Source organism: Arachis stenosperma, chromosome 8, assembly GCF_014773155.1.
Source record: "Arachis stenosperma cultivar V10309 chromosome 8, arast.V10309.gnm1.PFL2, whole genome shotgun sequence".
Taxonomy (NCBI): Eukaryota; Viridiplantae; Streptophyta; class Magnoliopsida; order Fabales; family Fabaceae; genus Arachis; species Arachis stenosperma.
Window position 1 is genome coordinate 7,718,902 of NC_080384.1, and position 19,089 is coordinate 7,737,990.

Below are 19,089 nucleotides of genomic sequence, written 5' to 3' on the forward strand. Positions count from 1 at the left end.
ACAATTATCATCATGGGAGAACCCATGTCAATTAAGATATCTTGGCATCACGGTAAAAACAGGCTATCATTTAGGCGAACCATCTCGCATTAGCAACCTTAGGCTATCAGTTAGGCGGGCACTTTCGCATTAGCAACCATAGGCTATCAGTTAGGCAGACATTCCCGCTTTAGCAATTTCAGGCTTTCAATTAGGTGGGCACTTCCGCATTAGCACTTTGGCACAAAAGTTCATTTAACATACACTTTTTATGCATCTAACATATTCATTCTTTCTCATTTCTTTTCTCCTAAGTATCTATTTCCTCCATTAGCTCTCATTTCCTTTCTTTTTATTATGCCTCCACATCACCAATTTACATACCCACACCTCCCCATCACCTATATTATTAAACGTACCTCCGTATCACCGCTTAATTATACATACCTCCACCTCACCAAATAATCAATCACACCTATTCTCCATCATACTAATACTAAAATTCATTACTATCCACTTCCACAAGCATAAATTCCAGCATCAAACTCAATCTCAACTCAAATTTAATTTGTAAACTTAATTCACATTTCAATTTATCAAACAACACCAAATTGACCAATATTCACAATAATAATACAACCAATTCTAGTCAATTAGACACACAAAACACATATAAATTATGTGTAATTACTCAATAAATTTTTTGACATTCTTAAATAAAAAACTGTTAATTTTAAAATGAAACCTCCTACTTCCATACGAAATTAAAATAAAAAAAATTAAAAAAGTTTTTTGATCAAACTGCTGAAGAAGAAAACGTCAGAAATTATTTGTACCTCCTCGAACTCCAATTAATTAAACTTAAGGAGAAGAAGAGCTGTGTCACCGTCAACTTCTACCGGACAAAAATAACACCAAAATATAAAAAAAGAAAATACGAACATTTTTATCAGACTAGATTTTTTATTGGATTTACAGATCACAAAAATCGGAGCTGAAAGTTTACGGTGCCATTGTTCTCTCGTTCTCTCTCACTCAGGACGTTCTCTTTATTTTCCCAAAGAAAATGGTTCAGTATTGCTTGGAGAAGGAATGGTTAATGAAAGAAGAATGGATTATTAGTGTTAAGGTGACACATGGAAGACTTATGTGTCGTTGGTCTTGTATATATACACATGCATATAAAGCTTAACAAGTCACATTCCATTTTTTTATTCTTTCATTCCCTTAAATGCTTTCGACCAATAATAATAATAATAATAATAATAATAATAATAATGATAATAGTTTAATATTAATAATAATAATAACGATAGTAATAATAATAATTATAACAATGATAATAATACTAATAGTAATAATAAGAACAATAAAAATTAATTTAATTTTTGTTTTATTAAATTATTTTTTGATAAATAATCAAATTTAATAGAATAAATAATAATTAAATTAAATTTTAATAATCATAAAAATTTATTTAATTATTTTTATTAAAAATAATTTTCTTAAAAATTACATCTCAATATAATATATTAGCTCATAAATAACTAATTATTTAATTTTTAAAAATTTGGGTCTTATATACTTTTTTTATATTATATAAAAGATAATCAATAAAATATAATGGCACAAAATATTTGTAAAAACACTATTATTAAATATATTAAAATAACAAAAAGATACTTTTTAATTATTAAATTTTTTGATATGTTAATTAAGTTATTAAAATTTTATTAATATACTAATTTTACAAATGTTAATATATTTACATTAATTCATTATTATTTTTTGTATAATTATTAAAAAAAGAACACTCTCACAATTCAACAATTTTTTAAATAAATATAAAAAATAAAGCTTACAAATATATCTTGTAAAAATATACTAATTTTGTTCTTTTAATAAAATTTTTAAGGTATCATAATATTTTTTACGGTTATTTTTTTGTAGAAATACAAACAAATTAAGGAACAAATTATTGAAGAAATAAACTTTATTTTACAGTCGTGTCAAAAAAATTATTGGACCTTATATTTGAGCAGTTTTGATTTTATTTTGTATAATAGCTCAATAATATTTTTGTCCAACACCCAACAACACATACATAAGATAATCTCAAATAATAATTCTATCACAGGATAACTTTCTAGTAATTATTGCACACTCACTTAACCCTTTAGAATATTGTACACAAGCTTTTAAAAATTGGTTTCTGCGTACGCAGGTCTTGCTCGCGTATGTGGGATGTCTGGGTAGTACCCCGTTCCCGCGTCGCATGTAGGTTCTTACATACGCATGTCTCTATTTTTCTTTAAAATGGCTAAGTTGCAAAAAACTAAATTTTTACAGCAACTTTAAACGTGCCTAACTTTTTTGTTTTAAATGATTTTTTTATCTGTTCTTCAAACAGCATAAACTTTACGAACCCAAATTTCTATTTAAATCAAATTTAATAAAATTTGAGGGTTCGAAAGCCAAATTATGGTCTACAGAAATTGGTCAAAATCATCTTTTTGTGAAAAACACCAAATTTCCTATGCTTTCCAAATTCTAAATTTTATAGCATAATCTTATAACCAAAACAACTCTAAAAATCATGTCCATCTATTTCCAAACACCTCTCATCATTAATACATACAAATCTCATCAACATACTGAAAATATTCAATCCAATTACTGTCATTATTCCTCAATTTCATCATCACAATTTACTATCATCATCAATAATTATCAAAAATCAACGCATTCTTATCACAAACTCAACAATCTCATAATAAATACTAAACCTTAATAAATTCACATGGTTCAACCGATTACAGTCAACTAACCTAAGTTTTCACGCAAAATTATATACTATTTACGAGAAACCAAAATCATACCTTAACTGATTCATTCCTAAGCTTGGAACGTCTTTAATACCACAATTCCACAAAAGTTCAAGGCACCAAACGTATACTAAACAGAAAACCTAGCCTCTAAGCTCAAATTTAAGCTTTCAACTTCATCAATTTGGTTCCAATTCACATATATACAATATAATTCCACAAAAATATCACTAAAATTAATATAGGAGATTTGTTAATTTAATATTTTTACAAAGGTTAGAGATTTCTCACCTTACCGATAGACGTTTGGGACATGACCCAGCAAATTTCATGAATTTTAAAAGAAAAAATTGGACACAAAATTAGAAATTTCTTACCAAATTGTTCAGTGGGTTTTGTAAAGAATTTTGAAACGAATGCGTGGCCACTGACGGCTTATCAATCGGAGCTCCGAATTGAAAGTTATGGTGAATTGAGATCCTCTTCTTCTCCTCCTTTCTTGTTTCAGCATGTTCCCCTCTGATTTGGAGGAAGAAAGAGCTGAGCTCTTTCATTAAAGTGTTATTGGGTTGGCCCTTGGACCCAAAGTGGATCCAATTCAATCGGTTCGGTCCGACGGCCTAATTTTGAACCAAATTTTTTAAAATTAGTGTTAAAATTCGTATTTTAATTATTTATATTTCTTTAAACTATAATATTTTATTTCTTAATTTTTTTAAATAATAATTAATTTATTAGCTAATTATCTATTAATTACGCGGAGTTTACAACGGGATCGCCTTAGAATTTGAAAAGGTGAATGATGTTATTTTGAAGAAGAAATGTTATTAACCTTTCAGTTTTCATCACAAAAAATTTTAATTTTCTGTATCCCTACTTTATGAGGGTACTAAAAAAGCTGAAATTTTTTTATCATGTGACTAAAATTTTAGTTTTAATTCTTAACTACCAAACACAATACTAAGTTCCAATTTTTGAGTCTCAATCTCAGTCTTGCTTCCAAACACAACACTAAGATTGGGAGACTAAGACTTAGTATTATATTTGGTAGTTAGAGATTGAAACTAAAGTTTCAGTTTCATGATACAAAATTTTAATTCCTTTAATACTTCTAAAAAGTGAGGATATTGGAGACTAAAATTTTTGGAGATCGAGATTAAAACTTTAATAATATTTATTTTTAAAACTACGATCATCCAACTTTTCAAATTCTAAGTCTAACTTCCCACTTTTCTTTTTCCTCCCAAATCATACATCTTTCTCTTGCAACTTCCATTTCCATCGCCACCTCTACCTCCACCTCTAGCATCTCTATTCCACTTCTGCATCTTCATTCTTGTAAAGGATTGATATTAAGTGTAGCAGCAAAATCATTCGTAATAACAATGATTTCTTGCCTAAAAAAATTATATTGAAATGTTGAATTACTAATTTTATTCTTATTATTTTTATCATTATTTGTTTAATGCATGGGATGATAAAGCTATTCAAACTTAGATAAAAGTAGGTTAATCATATTTTACACATCGTGACAAGGAAATTATACATCAATGCATTTTTGAACGTCAATTGCACATCGGTGGCAATACTGAAGGCTAATAGTACACCTTCTTTTTGAGATTGGACTTCACAATGCCCAAATCTATGGATTTTTTCACTATATCATAATAATCATGAAAACCTATTTTAACGACATCAGCAGGGGTGTTGAAGATGTTTTACCATCATTGCTGCTATTTCAATCAAGCTTTATCGTTGAACACAGTGTTTTTTGTTGTAAATTTTCATGCAAAAGTAAAAGGAATTTTTTCTGATTTTTCCTTAATAATGGCAATGGTGAAAAATATTCATGGTTTTCTCTTATTATTATTATTATTATTTTTGGGTGATGTATTTGCAATGAATAAGAGAAAGGGAAATGGAAAAAGGAGAAAAGAAAAAAAAAGAAATATTTAAATAATTTTGATTATTTTATTTTTTGTATTTATTTTAAATCAAATAGGATAATGAGACATAATTCAATCATGTACTTCACGTTAAACATAATATAGAAACTTAGTTTAATTTTTATCTCTCAGCCTCTATTTTTCAGTCTCTGTCTCTCAGTTTTAATCACTACAAAAAAAAAAGAGTTATTTTAACACTCTTTTTTTAACACCATAGTTAAATATAAAAATTAATATATATTTTTGACAAATATTACAAATGTCAAATTATCTATGTTTTCTTGATGAATAATTGGACTGGAAAAAATTTATCCTCAATTTTGACACTCATTTATTTTCAACTTACTCTACTATTCTTCTTTTTCGTTGAGCTCTGTCAATTTTAGCATCACACTGCTCTCAGTTTAGGATCATATTACTCATTTTTCATCTTCAAAATCTCAGTTTATTCTTCAATTTCAAGATCTCATCTCATTTTTTGTTGAAAATTTTTTATGGTCAATAAGTGTCAAAATAAATAGTATTTTTGACGGTTAATAAGTATCACAAAAAATATATTCTCAAATTTTTCTAACAAATTATTTTTGACGGTCAATATTTATCAAAATAAGATTTAAGCTTTTTTTACAATTACTTATATGCTGAAAATACTATTTTTGACAAAATTTTTATTCACATCTTTTCATAATTAAAATAGTGTCAAAATATATATTTTTTTTTGACGAATTTTAATTCTTTTTTGACACATATAATTCTAAAAAATAATCTATATTACTCTAGTGAATTTCTGTTTCAAGTATAATTTTAAAGTCTATGTGTCTGTGTGATATTTTCAAAAACAAATTGCTGCCTAAAAGTTCATGAAGACACAAAATGAATAAAATAGTAATGTTCTATATTCTAATTTAATCTTTCATATTTTATCACTTTATAACTTAATAATATTATAATTATGAAATAACAAATATTTAATATAATATCTTTTCAAAAAAAAAGTTAAATGAATTATAAAATATTTATTTATAATAATCACTTATACTTATTTATTTAAATATTAAGAATATAATTTAATTATTTGTATTTATGTTTTTTGTGTAGATTACTTTTGTGTTTTGTTACTTTTATGAATTTATTTATAATTATATATTATTTTATTATAATTTAGTTATTTCAGTGGCTGATTAAACTTCTAAATCGAGGTATCAATAGTTTGAATGGTTTAATAACCATTTTGGTTTTTAAAACCTTGATTACAACGACATGATGTGAATTACTTGAGTATGGGTAGTAGAAATTAGGAATATGCATCTTCTCAATTTTTTTAATAATTGAGGGAATAAGTGTAATTTTTTATTATTAATTTTATAAATAAAATTAAAAATAAATATAAGAGAGAAAGCAACAAAAAATTAAAGATTACACTTATATTTTTAATTTTTTTTAAACAATAAAAAAATCCATTTCCACAGAAATTATACCTATTGATACTTTTTCTGCTCTTGGCACGTGTATGGTGATGCACACAAATTGCAGCCGTCAATTTATATTCTTTAATTTTTTTATTTAAAAAAAATTGCATCAAATGATTTTTTATTTTTTTTAAAATTATAAATTGCACTCAACATTTTTCTTTAATAAAAAATCGCACCCAATAATTTCTCTTCTAAAATCTTTTTAAAAAATTAGAAATCACACCTTGCGATTCTCTTACTTAAATCTTTTTTTATATTAAAAAATTTAATTTTCATAAATTAATAATGTAAGATTACGAAATGATAAAACGGGTTAAATCCGTCGGATCGACCCGGTAAACTCGCTAAAAAAGATGAGTCGGGTTAAAATTTGGAACCTGTTAAATAAAAAAAAATCCGTCATATCCGTACCATCAAATTCGTAAATTTTGACAGGGCGGAATGGGTTGGTCTGCTAGACCAAAAGCTTTTATTTTATTTTATTTTTTTATTAAATAAAAAAATAATTACTACTAAAAATAATAATTATATAATTTTCAAAGCACTTTTTTGTTTTTATTCTTCTTTTATTTGTTAATTTTATTTATTTTATTTTATAATTTCATATATATACTTAAATTATGTGACTTATTTTTTAAAATAAAGACGGTTCTATTAACAAATATTATTTTGAATAATTTTATTAAAGTTAAAAATTTAAAAAATGATAGTAAAAAATTTACATTATAATTTGATTATTTTTTATTTATATTGATTTTTTAATTATTATTTTTTATTAAAATTTTAATGAAATTTATTTTTCAAAAAAAAAAAAGAGTCAAGCGGACTAGCCCACCAGCCCACAAATCTGCCACAAAGTGGAATGGGCTAGCATTTGAAACCCACCTTAGTTGCTGGGGCGGGGTGGGCCTCCTTGTTTATGGTGCGGACCGGCTCGCTTTATCACCCTTATGTAAAATGTTTTACGCAATGGTACAATCACAATTATTTTCTTGGTTGAGCATTGCACGTATAAAACGGTTTTACGCTTGTATTAAAATTAAATTCATTAAAAAAATTTTAAAAATATAATATTTTAAATTTTACAGAAAATCCCTCATCATAGTTATCAGAATCAAACTGATTAGATTATTAGATTACTGGATTACTGATTTAACTGGTTAGTCACAGATTGAATCAATTGATTTGGTCATGATTAAATAATTATATAAAATTTAATTTAATTTTTTATTTTCATAATGAATATCTTAATTTATCAATTAATTTATATTTATTATACTTTTTAAGTGTTTATAAATTTATATTTATTATATTTTTAAATATTTTAAAAAATAAAAGTAACAATCATAGAAATAGAAAATATATTATAACTAATAAAATATATTTTTTTAATTTATAAATATAATTTGATTTTATTTATGTAATACATTTTATGTATAAAAATAATATTTTTTTTAGTTTAATTGAATTTGACGGGTAAGTTTAATTCGATTTTGGACGAATTTAACTGGATTTTATCGAGTTTAACTAAATTTGTTTGGGTTAATTATTTGATCAGTTTAAATGATAATCCAACCAAATATGATGATCTAATGACCCAATTTCGAATCTGATCGAATAGAATCGGGTTTGATAACTATACATCAAGTATATAAAGAAATTAGCCTCACATTTTAACTGCATTATTATCAAAATATGATGATCTATTGGAAATTTGTAACCCTAAAATTTTAAATGGAGTCAAACCCTTTTTTGGCTGTGGTTGTTGAAGTTAAAAGTTAAAACATCATACTATTGAAGTTAAAAAGTTAAAATTTAAAACACCTTCCTTGCTTTAATCGAAAAAGATAAGAGATTTTGATTCGGTAGGACTTAGGAGGTAGAAGAAGATTAGAGAAGAAATATTACGTCATAATAACTGCTATCACGTTAGTTGATTAATAGTGGTGGCAGTGGGTGGTGGTGGCGGCAGCGAGCGTGCTGTGTTTCTTGGATCTGAGTTCCGAGCAGTTCAAAGTGACAAGTGAAGAAGAAGAAGAAGAAGAAGAAAAGGAGGAGGAGGAGGAGGAGGATGACGCTATTTCACTTCTTTAACTGCGCGATTCTCACCTTCGGCCCCCACGCCGTCTACTATTCCGCCACCCCCTTGTATGTTTCAGATCTAATTATTTCTCATTCTCTTTGCTTCCGTATATTTCTGTTTTTTGGATTCAGCTGCTTCATCACTTAACCCCTTCAAATTTCAATTATATGCCCTATATCTTCTATTCGATTAAATAACCAACAATTGCAGCTTCTAGTTCTAATCCATACCTCATCACAAAGCCCCTATCAATTCATAGAACTAACTTGTTTCAAGCTTTTTTTTTTCCGTATTTATCACAAAAATATTGTGGACGGTCTTGTGTGTTAGTGCAGTAATGAGTTTGCGTTATGCAGATCTGAGTATGATACACTCGGCACCTCTATCAAAGCCGCCGTAGTTTATTTAGCAACTGCATTGGTTAAGGTTCGCGAATAGTTTGAATTCTCAATCATCTTCATTTTAAATTTAATATTTGCTGAAACTAAGACAGAATCTTTTTTCTTTTTTCTCTGCATACTCTCGCAGCTCATTTGTCTGGCTACTTTTCTCAAGGTATCTGAAAGCGATAGCTTCGATCCATATCAGGTATGTTTCTAAATTGCTTGAGTTCGTTTTCATTGTTGTGAGTTCAAGTTACAGTAGTCATGATAAATAGCTTTGTAATCGTGTTTTTCATTGCAATAGAATCAATTCATAAATTTGGTATTTTGCGGGTGTTTTCAGTATCATGAGTCATATTTGGTACACAATAGGTTCTTGCAAAATCATAATGGAGGAACCTCATTCTAGTTTTTGGTTCGCTCAAGAATGTAACTGTGTGTTATTCCATCCCATTTACATCTGATAAGTAGAATTGGTAAAAAATAGAGCAACAAACCCCAGTTATAACTGTGAAATTAGTTATAAATAAGGAACCTTGCTCCCTGTGACATCATGTTATCCGACATGCTAAATGGATACAGCTAGTTGTGCTTCTCATTTTAGTATTTGGTAAATGATATCACATAGTCATGACTGCTGAATTCCAGTTGATTTGAAGCATGGTCCTTTTAAAGGGGGTTTCCCTTACAAATAAGTTGAGGGATTGGGTAGCCATGTTTTGCCAATTAAATTAAGTAGAAACTCTTATCCTCCTTTTTTTTTGGGAAACTTGTAAGAAATCTTCTCTTTATCTTAATGCATGTCTTGATTTATATATATGTAGGTGACTGTCTTTGTTCTCATGTTTCGTGGAGTGTGTGTTACATTTATTCCTTCCAGCCTAGGGGGAGGACCTTTTGTCTATTAAAAACCAACACTCAGAATATTAAGGCCGTTTCATCTTTTTCCCTCCCCTACCTAGTTACAGAGTCCTCATTCCTGCATGAAAGACATAGGATTAGGCAGTAACCATCATTTTGCATAACAATTGTTCTTTAAAATTGAGCCTCTGAAGTATATGACAACAGAGTGCAATGGCACATAACAATTGGTGGCTATGAATTTATCATCTGTGTTGAGCCATAGTCATTACGCATAATACCTTAAGTGATAACAAATGGCTTTATTTTTCAGGAATTATTAAAGGCTTTAATAGGTTTCATAGATGTTGCGGGACTTTATTTTGCCTTGGCCCAGTTGACTCACAGGAACATCTCTCAGAATCACAAATTCCAAGCAGTTGGACTTGGTATGTTTGGCAAGCTATATCATCGTATAACAAAATGAATGTTATATTTATGTATATCATGGAAGTGATGTTCACTTTCTCATATCAGCAGCCGTTGTACTTCTTCCTTGTGTTACCCTGCATCTCTAATCCTTATTTCAGTGCTAATGGGACTTTTCTTGTGGCAGGTTGGGCATTTGCTGATTCTGTTCTACATAGATTGGCACCTCTTTGGGTGGGTGCTAGAGGATTAGAATTTACTTGGGATTACATTCTACAGGGCCTGGAGGCTAATGCAAATTTGGTACGTTATTTCTCTTAATGCTATAACTTCGGTTAGGTCAAGCTGAAGAAATGTAGTCAATAATCTCCATGAGTTTGGAACTTCTTATAATTCTACATTCTACATTGGTTACAATGCTAAAACAGTTTGTTGTTATATTATGTGCTATAGGTGAACACAATTTTAATTTGTATTCAGTTTATCTCTTATGTAATATCTGTGTTTTAAAGGGTTTTTGCTCTTATATCTACGCAGGTGTTGAGCATATCCCTCGCAGCACTGGGATCTTTAATGTGGCTACGTAAAAATAAACCCAAGACCCTCATTCCCATAATATATGTATGTGCAGGAATTGTAGCAACCATGCCATCAATCACAAGGTTCTTTCTTCACTCATTACAGTTAGTGTTTGTCAATCTGCAAGCCTGTAGATTTATTTTCACATTTTTTCCCATATACAAATCGTCCATTAGGTAAGATGGCCAAACATGTAGTGTTTGATGAAAGTATAACTGTATAAGATACATTGCTTAGCTAGATGGTATTCATTATTTAGTAAGTCATTAGTTGCACTTTTCGCGTTTCATTTGCTGTGGTGTTTGCTAAAATATGTCTTTGTGCAGCTATCTGAGGCGTGGATTGGGATGGCACTTTCCAAAAATCGTAGGTTTTGAACTCTTCACGTCGTTGGTGATGGCATTTATAAGTTGGCAACTGTTTTCAGCTTGTCAAAGACCTTCACTGTGAGAAAGCTGATTAGTAATATAATGATAGAATCGTGTTTGGTTATTGAATGGCTAGAGTCTTGATCCAGATTCTGCTTCTTTAGCAACAGACTAGTGCGAACTGCCATGTTTCTTAAAAAGTTTTATTTATTTAGATGTTTGGTCAGTGATAATTTTTGGTAGTTTGATTTTATTTGGCACGCTTATCTCTATTCCCTGCGGTTAATTGTTGATTGCAATCTTTTTATAAAATTTTGATTACCACAAATTATATGATGTGGTTTACACTTTACACTATCATTACCTAAACGTTCTGCGTTTGATATAATTTCTGTACTTAGCTTTATCTATACGCCAAATATTAACAAAAACATTCTCCACGACATTATAGTCATTGCAACAAAACATTAGGGATAACTTAAAGCAGAAACAAACGTTTAACACTTCCGAGGAAACGAAAAAACACTACATCCTACGAATTAATTCGGTACTCCTACGAAAAATCAATACATCCTTTTCACTGTAGGTAGTTAAAGTTATACTAAATCTTTACGCATATCGTAATTGGAGAGTTAAGTTCATTACCCTGTTCACAAAAATAATCTAATACAATATCAGAGATTTGGGTGCAATTAGTGTTCTATCTTCTACTTGATGGTTAAAGTTAAAACTGGCCGAGACTGATGAAAAATTCATCTGAAGAGTTTAGAAGATTGTTAATGGTAGCAGTTCATGAATGATTAGGTGGTATCAATTATTGATGAGCAAGGATTAAATTACGAGAACCACAAAAATGGAACGTTGACAAATAAAAAGGTTATAATCCAAAGCAGAAGAAAAGCATTCGATATACAAAACATACAAGTATTATGAATATGAATATATTGCTACCATCTGAATTCTGATCCAGAGAGAGTTTACTCAGCCTCAGTCTCCTCCACCCAGGCTTCAACCCTAAGAAGAACAAAGCCAACAGCAACCCCAACAAGAACAAGACCGTTCATGATGGCAGCAATGGTGAATATCTCAGCTGCGGCATTGCAAGTGGATGAGAGAGCTCCTCCTTTTTTTCCATTTGAGGCCTTGTTGGCCTTCACTGAACTCACCATCTTAGCAAAACAATTCTCAGTGCTCAAAGGAAGACCCATAGAGACAACTCCATTTGTGGCCTTCAGACCCCCAAATGAGTTTAGGCCTCTTATGTGCACTACTTTGCTCATTCTCTTGTTGGTCTTGGCGGTTGTGGTGGTTGATGTCACCGTGGCTCCCGTGATGTTCTGATGAGCAGAGAGCACAGTTGTTGCCATGGCCATTTTCTTAGCTTGTTACCCTTTGCCTCAGCAAGTGCCAATAAGTGATGGTTATTAATTATTGGTGGATCAGTAAGCTTTAGCTGTGCTGTGTGGAGGAATGTGAAGAAAGATGATGATGATGATGATGATGAAGGGGTGGTAGGAAAAGTGAGTATTTATTTGGATAAGGGACTGAGATATTGATTGGCTGATAGGCCATAAATCACTATTGACGGATTATATGCTCATTCAATGGATAGGTGGGGCTACAATTTGCCTTTGCTACCATCTCAATAGTCATTACCATTAACCTTGCCTAGTATACTAACAAAAATAATATTCAAAAGTTTATATGATAGGGAAAAAAACACTGAAATTTTAAAAAAGTTTAAAAACTTAAAGAAATGATAAAAGAATTTTTTTATAAATAACAAACAAATTTTATATTTAAAAATGACTTATGTATTTAATTTTATTTTTGTTATTTTTCTAATTTTTTTTTTCAAAAATTTATTTATTGTTTGTATCTTTTAAAATTATGTCTCTCCCTAATATGACTTATGTAGTATTATTTTAATTATTTATCTAAAAATATTTTTCATACCAAGTGTCTACCTAAATTTAAGAGTGAAAAAATAAATGTAGATTTATAATTTAATCTAAGGATGATACGATTAACTTTGAAACAGACCTCAAGAAAAAAAACAATTAACTCTAGCTATATTAACTAAAAGTCCCCAACTAAATTGTTCGATTGAAATTCCATAAGAGAAATAAGAATTTATTGATAATTTTATCTTTTTTATTTTAAAAATTTGAATTCAATTTTTTTTCTAAATTAAAAGACCCGATTTTACTTCATGAAAAATGGTTGGCATATATATGTACTATTTTTTTCCTCACATTTTTTCTATTAAAAATGATTAATAAGAAAAGGTGAAAAATTTATCTTTATATTTTAAAAAAATATAAAACCATTGGATCCAAAATGCCAATAAGATTGAGACTTGTAATTAACCCATCCGATTAAAAAAGGCGGTTTGTCACGGTAAATTTTATAAAGTTAAATTTAACGGTATTTATGTAGTTTTCTGAAATGTTTGAGAATGTTCTAGATGGTTTCAAAACGTTTTAGAATGTCTTAGAAGGTCCCAAAATGTCCTAAAAAGTTCTAGAAGACTCTGGAAGATTATAGAATATTCTAGAAGAGTGTGAATATAACTAGAAGTATGAAGAATAATATGAAATAATCTAAAATAATTTAGAAAGTTGTAGTAGGATAGATATTTGTAGTGAAGGTTCTAGATGATCAATGATTAGATTTAATCCTAACCATCCATTAAGGAGATGGATGATTATAAATAGGGGGTGAGAGTTAGAGTCTGGGGGTGTGAGTCATTTGCAACAAACACTTGTGTAACAAAGTGTTTTTTCTACCAAAACTTCCTTTATCTTGTGTTCTCTTATGTTCTTAGCTTTCTTGCTAAATACTGAGGGTTAGGCTGACTTGGTCTTAACTCAAGAGGTTGAGTAAGTTCGAGTGCCAGCATGATAGCGTTGGAGTGTGTTTAAGGCCGTGACAATTTGGCATCGGAGCAAGGTTCGAGAGGGAGCACAAGTAGTTTGTGGATATGATTTCTACTGTAACCATGGAGCATGTTGAGTCTCAAAGGGGAAGAGATCTATTCCTTCTCAATGGAAAAGCAAGAAGGTACGCTCTTCAAGTGAGCATAGAGGTAAGAACTCTAACTTCTTGGAAGAGAGAGTTTCGATATTGGAGAATATTCTATCCCCTATGGATGAGCGCTTCCAAAGGATAGAACATGACAATACGTATCGGAAGAACTAGATGCTTTCAAAGAAAGCATGCTCCAAATCGAAGAGAAGCTTGAGAATTCCTTGAAACTATTTGAGGAAGTTCGAGTTTGGTTTGAAAAGGTAAAATCTCGACCAACCATTATAAGGGAGACGACAAAGATTGATCTCCCAAAGTCAAATGAGTTCAAGGGTGTGAGGGACGCTCGAGAAGTGGAGAACTTTCTATGACAAATGGAGAGGTACTCCGAAGGGTAAGGGGCGTTTGATACGTAAAAATTAGATTTCACGTATAACCGGCAAGTATACCGGGTCGTATCAAGTAATAAGACTCACTAGGAGTGAGGTCGATCCCACGAGGATTGGTAGATTAAGCAACTTTAGTTAAATGGTAAATTTAGTCAAGCGAACATAATTTTGATTTTATGAGCAATGTGACTTTTGAACATAATTGCAGGAATTTAAATGGCAATGAATTTAAGAACGGGAATATAGAAATAAAATGAAAGTAAATAACTGAAACTTAAATTGCAAGAAACTTAAATGACATCAAAGATAAATGACAAGGAATTAAAGGGTGCAGAAAATTAAAGAACATAAGAGTAAATAGCAAGAATTAAAGGAACAAAATGTAGATGACAAGAATAATAAATTGACCGAATGTAAAAGGGAATTGGGTTATGGGTAATCAACCAACTAGAAGCAAAAGCAATAAGAAGTAATGATAGAGAGGATCATTAGGGATCAGAGATGCAAGTTTCCATGAATTGATGTTAGTCAAATCCTTCTCAATCATGGGTATAGATCCATGGCAAGTGGGTAATTGAATCCCAATCTCTTGGTGATTCAATTTCTCTCAACATAACCAATTGCCACTCTCGTGATCTAATTGTTCATGAGAAGAGATGAAGCTCAAATCTAATCCAGCCACACAACTCCCATAATCTCAACCAAGGAGAGTTACATCTCACATACTAACCAAGGTGTATTGATTAAAGAAATCATGAAAGGATGAACTCTAAACTGAATTATGTGGCTCATTCCTCAAATTCACCACATAATTCATATAGATTAACCCCTCTCTCGATGGTGGTTGAATCTTTGAAGAACAAGAGTTCCCTCTTTAGATCAACCACTAGAATTGAGGAGGAAAAGATGAGTTCACCAATGCATACCAACAAGCAGAGCTCTTCCCCCTAATGGAAGTGGGGTTTAGTGAGTCATAGCTCCAATTTCAACAACAATTGCCATAAACCAAATTAAACTAAATGCAAAGAAAGATGATGAAGAATAAGGAAATGCTTAAAGCTTAAGAAATGAAGAAGAGAAGTTCCAAGAAGAACCCCAAAATGCTCTCCGTGTATCCTCCCGGAAGTACCAAAAAGTTCTCAAAATAAAAGTGCTAAGAGTCTAAAAAGTCTAAGTGTCAAAAAGTCCTCCTTAAAGTACAAACTCAATCTCTTTTTATACTAATCCCAAAACTCTTTCAAAGATCTTGAATTGGGTTAGCAATATGGGCTTCCTCTTTGTTGAATTCTTGGCTCAATTGGAAGAAGTGTTGCTAGACTTGGAAAGGAAGAGTTCATTCATCATGCTTCTGGCCCATTGGCTTGGCGTTTTTGTCAATAACGCTGGCCTTAATGCACGTTGGCAACGTGCATCACAATTTCCTGGAAGTGAAGTTTGAGACTTGGGCGTTGCTAGCCCAAGTTGTTGCTAACAATTTGCTTTTCCTCTTCTTGGCTCTACTTTCATGCTAAATGTAGCCCAGAATTTGAGTGTCAACCTTCTGCTTCAATATGGACTATTATACATCATTGGAAAGCTCTTGATGTCTATTTTCCAATGCCACTGGAATCACCTCAATTGGACTTTCCTAGCTCAAGTTATGCTTCTTCAAAGAAGGTAAGGTTAAGCTGCCAAGTTGTTGCCAAAAACGCACCTTCACTCCCAAGTTGGCAACGTGCCCGTGCCTAGCCTCCCAAGGCAGGGACTTGGGGCTGGCGTTGTTGCAAAACACGCCCCCTTGCTAGCACGTTGGCAACGTGCTCGTGCCCCCCTCCAGGGCTAATCTCTAGCCTTCTTGAATTTCAACTTCATGTTCTTGTTTTTAGGGCCTAAAGATGACTCTGGTTTGGCTTCAATTTTGTGCTCCACCATAGACTATTATATATGGTTGGAAAGCTCTGAATGTTAGCTTTCCAACGCAACTGAAAGCACTCAATTTGGATCTCTGTAGCTCAAGATATCTTCCATTGAAGGGGACATGGTCAGGCTGCCTTGTTGGAGTTGTTGTGGATAACGCCCCTATATTCCAAGTTAGCAACGTGCTCTTCACCATCCAAAGCTTCCTGGCGTTGTTACCAAACACGCCAATGCTTTCTTGAGTTAGCAACGTGCTCGATGCTCTTTCCCAGCTCCAAATATTGCTTCCCACGTTGCCATTGAACACGCCTATAGAAGCTGGCGTTGGCAACGTGGTTGGCACTATCCCCTGGCGTTAGCAACGTGAATGGCACTCCTCCCTGGCGTTGGCAACGTGAATGGTGCCCAAGACTTGGCTGGCAGCTCATTCTGGCGTTGGCAACTTGGCTGGCAGCACATTCTGGCGTTGGCAACTTGGCTGGCAGCACATTCTGGCGTTGGCAACTTGAATGGTGCCCAAGACTTGGCTGGCAGCTCATTCTGGCGTTGGCAACTTGGCTGGCAGCACATTCTGGCGTTGGCAACTTGGCTGGCAGCACATTCTGGCGTTGGCAACTTGGCTGGCAGCACATTCTGGCGTTGCCAAGGAACACGCCAACGATAGTGGCGTTGGCAACGTGCTCGAGGTTGTTTCCTATGGTGCCAAAGTTGCTTGGCGTTGCCTTGAATAACGCCTATGGTTCTTGGCGTTGGCAACGCCCTCGAGCTCCTCTTCAAGGCTTCATATTTGCTTCCTGGCGTTGCCTTGAAACACGCCAATGATAATGGCGTTGGCAACGTGGTTGAGCTCCAAAACTTGGTGCCTAGCCAAGCATTCTTTCCTGGCGTTGCCTTGAAACACGCCAATGGTTCCTGGCGTTGGCAACGCCCTCGAGCTCCTCTTCAAGGCTTCATTCTTGTTGCTTGGCATTGCTTAGGAACACGCCAGTGAAGTAGCACGTTGGCAACGTGCTCAAGCTCCTCCATGGCCCAAGTTCCTCTAGCTTAGCGTTGCCTTGAACAACGCCCATAGTTCTTGGCGTTGGCAACGCCCTCGAAACTCCTTCATGGCCTAAGTTCCTTGCTTGTGTGCGTTGCCCATAACAACTCACTCCTTCTTCCAAGTTGGCAACGCCACTTCTCTTCCAAGGTTGCCTGGCGTTGCCTCCAATAACGCAGCCTATTCTTCAAGTTGGCAACGCCAACTTTGCTTCTCCAAGGCTGCCAAGCTTGCTTCACAACTTGGCGTTGGCAACGCCCTTCTAGAGTTGGCAACGCCCAAATTTGCTTCTCCAGGGCTACCTGGCGTTGCCTTCAACAACGCCCCCTTTCTTCAAGTTGGCAACGCCAACTTTTGTTCTTCAAGGTTGCCTGGCGTTGTCCTCAACAACGCACACTATCTCCAAGTTGGCAACGCCAACTTCTTCTTGCCCAGCTTGCATCATTCTTGCTTCCATGCTTCCTTGCTTCATCACCTATCATCAACAAAGGAAATAGCTTCAAAGTCTTACCAATTCATGCAATAAATTTCATGAGATTCATTCATACTCATTCATGTATGTATTCCTTAAATCATTTGCATGAATTTGGTTAGAATCAACATGTTCCTTGGCATTCCCATGCATGAAGATAAAACTCATAAAAGGACTTGTTTATTTAGAGAAAATGAGTGAAATTAAGCTAAAGCCAACTAAACTAACTAGCTAATATAACAAATATGCAATTGCATCACAACACCAAACTTAAAGTGTTACTTGTCCTCAAGCAAAATATAAAGACTTTGTCACAAGAATCTAAGATGTAAGACTTGAATGTTCTACCAGAGAGTGATTTTTCATTGAGCATGTCATCCTCACTTGTGTGATCATCAATTTATTGTGATTGAACACGGCTACTCAACTCTCTCAATTAAAATGCTTGCTTCAATACTAGATTGGTTAACTTCACTAGACCTTTTCTATTATCACAGCACATGATCCTTGAACCATTCTTCACTTGATGCTTTTCTCCTCTTTTTTTTTTTTTTTTTTATTCCTTCTTATTTCAAACAAGCTCGAAATCTTGTCTTAAGGCGGCTCTTTAGCATAAGTTTTCAATCAACAATCCCAAACCAGTTGGTTCAAGTTGTTAAGTGTTGAGACACTCTTAAAGATTTACTAACTCAAGCCTCTCTCCTTAACACATTCAATCACAGGCATATAACATTGAAATTTTTGTTTGGATAGTGGTGTCCAACACCTCTTTGGGTTGCTAAATGTTCTGTTATAGAGCTACTCTTGATTGTGAGTTTTCAATCGATAATCCCGAGTTAGTTAACTCAAGTTATCGGGTGATGAAGCACCCCTCGGATTTACTAGCCCAAGTATGTCTCCTAACATCAATCACCACAGACACATATCCAAACTTTGTCATTGATGCCTAGCCTTTCATTCTTTGTCTTCTGTTTTCTTTATTGTCAAGGTTATTTGTGCTTTTACTTATGAAGTCTTTGTGATCCTCAACCAAACTAGTCTTGTATAAACAAGCATTCTTTTGAATTTCTTGGGCCTTGGTTCTTTCACAATAAAAGTAAATATGCTAGCACTTTTCTTATGGGACAACATGATTCTTTTTAAGCTAGGATTCTCTCTGTTCTTGCTCAAACTACATCTTTTATTCCATTGACAAGTAAAAGTACTCAAGACAAGCAACCATTCCAAATTTGTAAGTGGTGATGCATGGAATGGGCGACATAAAGGAAAATGCTTCAAAAAGAAAATGCAAAAGAAAATGCATCCTAGAAGGTATACCATATTTCAGACATACATCTTTATTTGATAAAACATAAAGAAAAA

General features: G+C 32.7%; 2 protein-coding genes across 2 annotated transcripts; one reads left to right on the forward strand and one right to left on the reverse strand.

Annotated features, from left to right (window-relative positions):
• The first annotated feature begins 8,018 nt into the window (after positions 1–8,018).
• On the forward strand, positions 8,019–11,157 carry LOC130944764 (uncharacterized). The gene is made up of 7 exons (XM_057873272.1): positions 8,019–8,370; positions 8,662–8,731; positions 8,834–8,893; positions 9,863–9,977; positions 10,145–10,260; positions 10,495–10,619; positions 10,863–11,157. The coding sequence occupies exons 1-7, from the start codon at positions 8,294–8,296 to the stop codon at positions 10,984–10,986; spliced, it is 687 nt and encodes a 228-aa protein (XP_057729255.1). The 5' UTR covers positions 8,019–8,293; the 3' UTR covers positions 10,987–11,157.
• Positions 11,158–11,740: 583 nt separating this feature from the next.
• On the reverse strand, positions 11,741–12,432 carry LOC130944765 (uncharacterized). Its single transcript, XM_057873273.1, has one exon. It carries the CDS (start codon positions 12,275–12,277, stop codon positions 11,882–11,884), a length of 396 nt encoding a protein of 131 aa, XP_057729256.1. The 5' UTR covers positions 12,278–12,432; the 3' UTR covers positions 11,741–11,881.
• Positions 12,433–19,089: the final 6,657 nt, after the last annotated feature.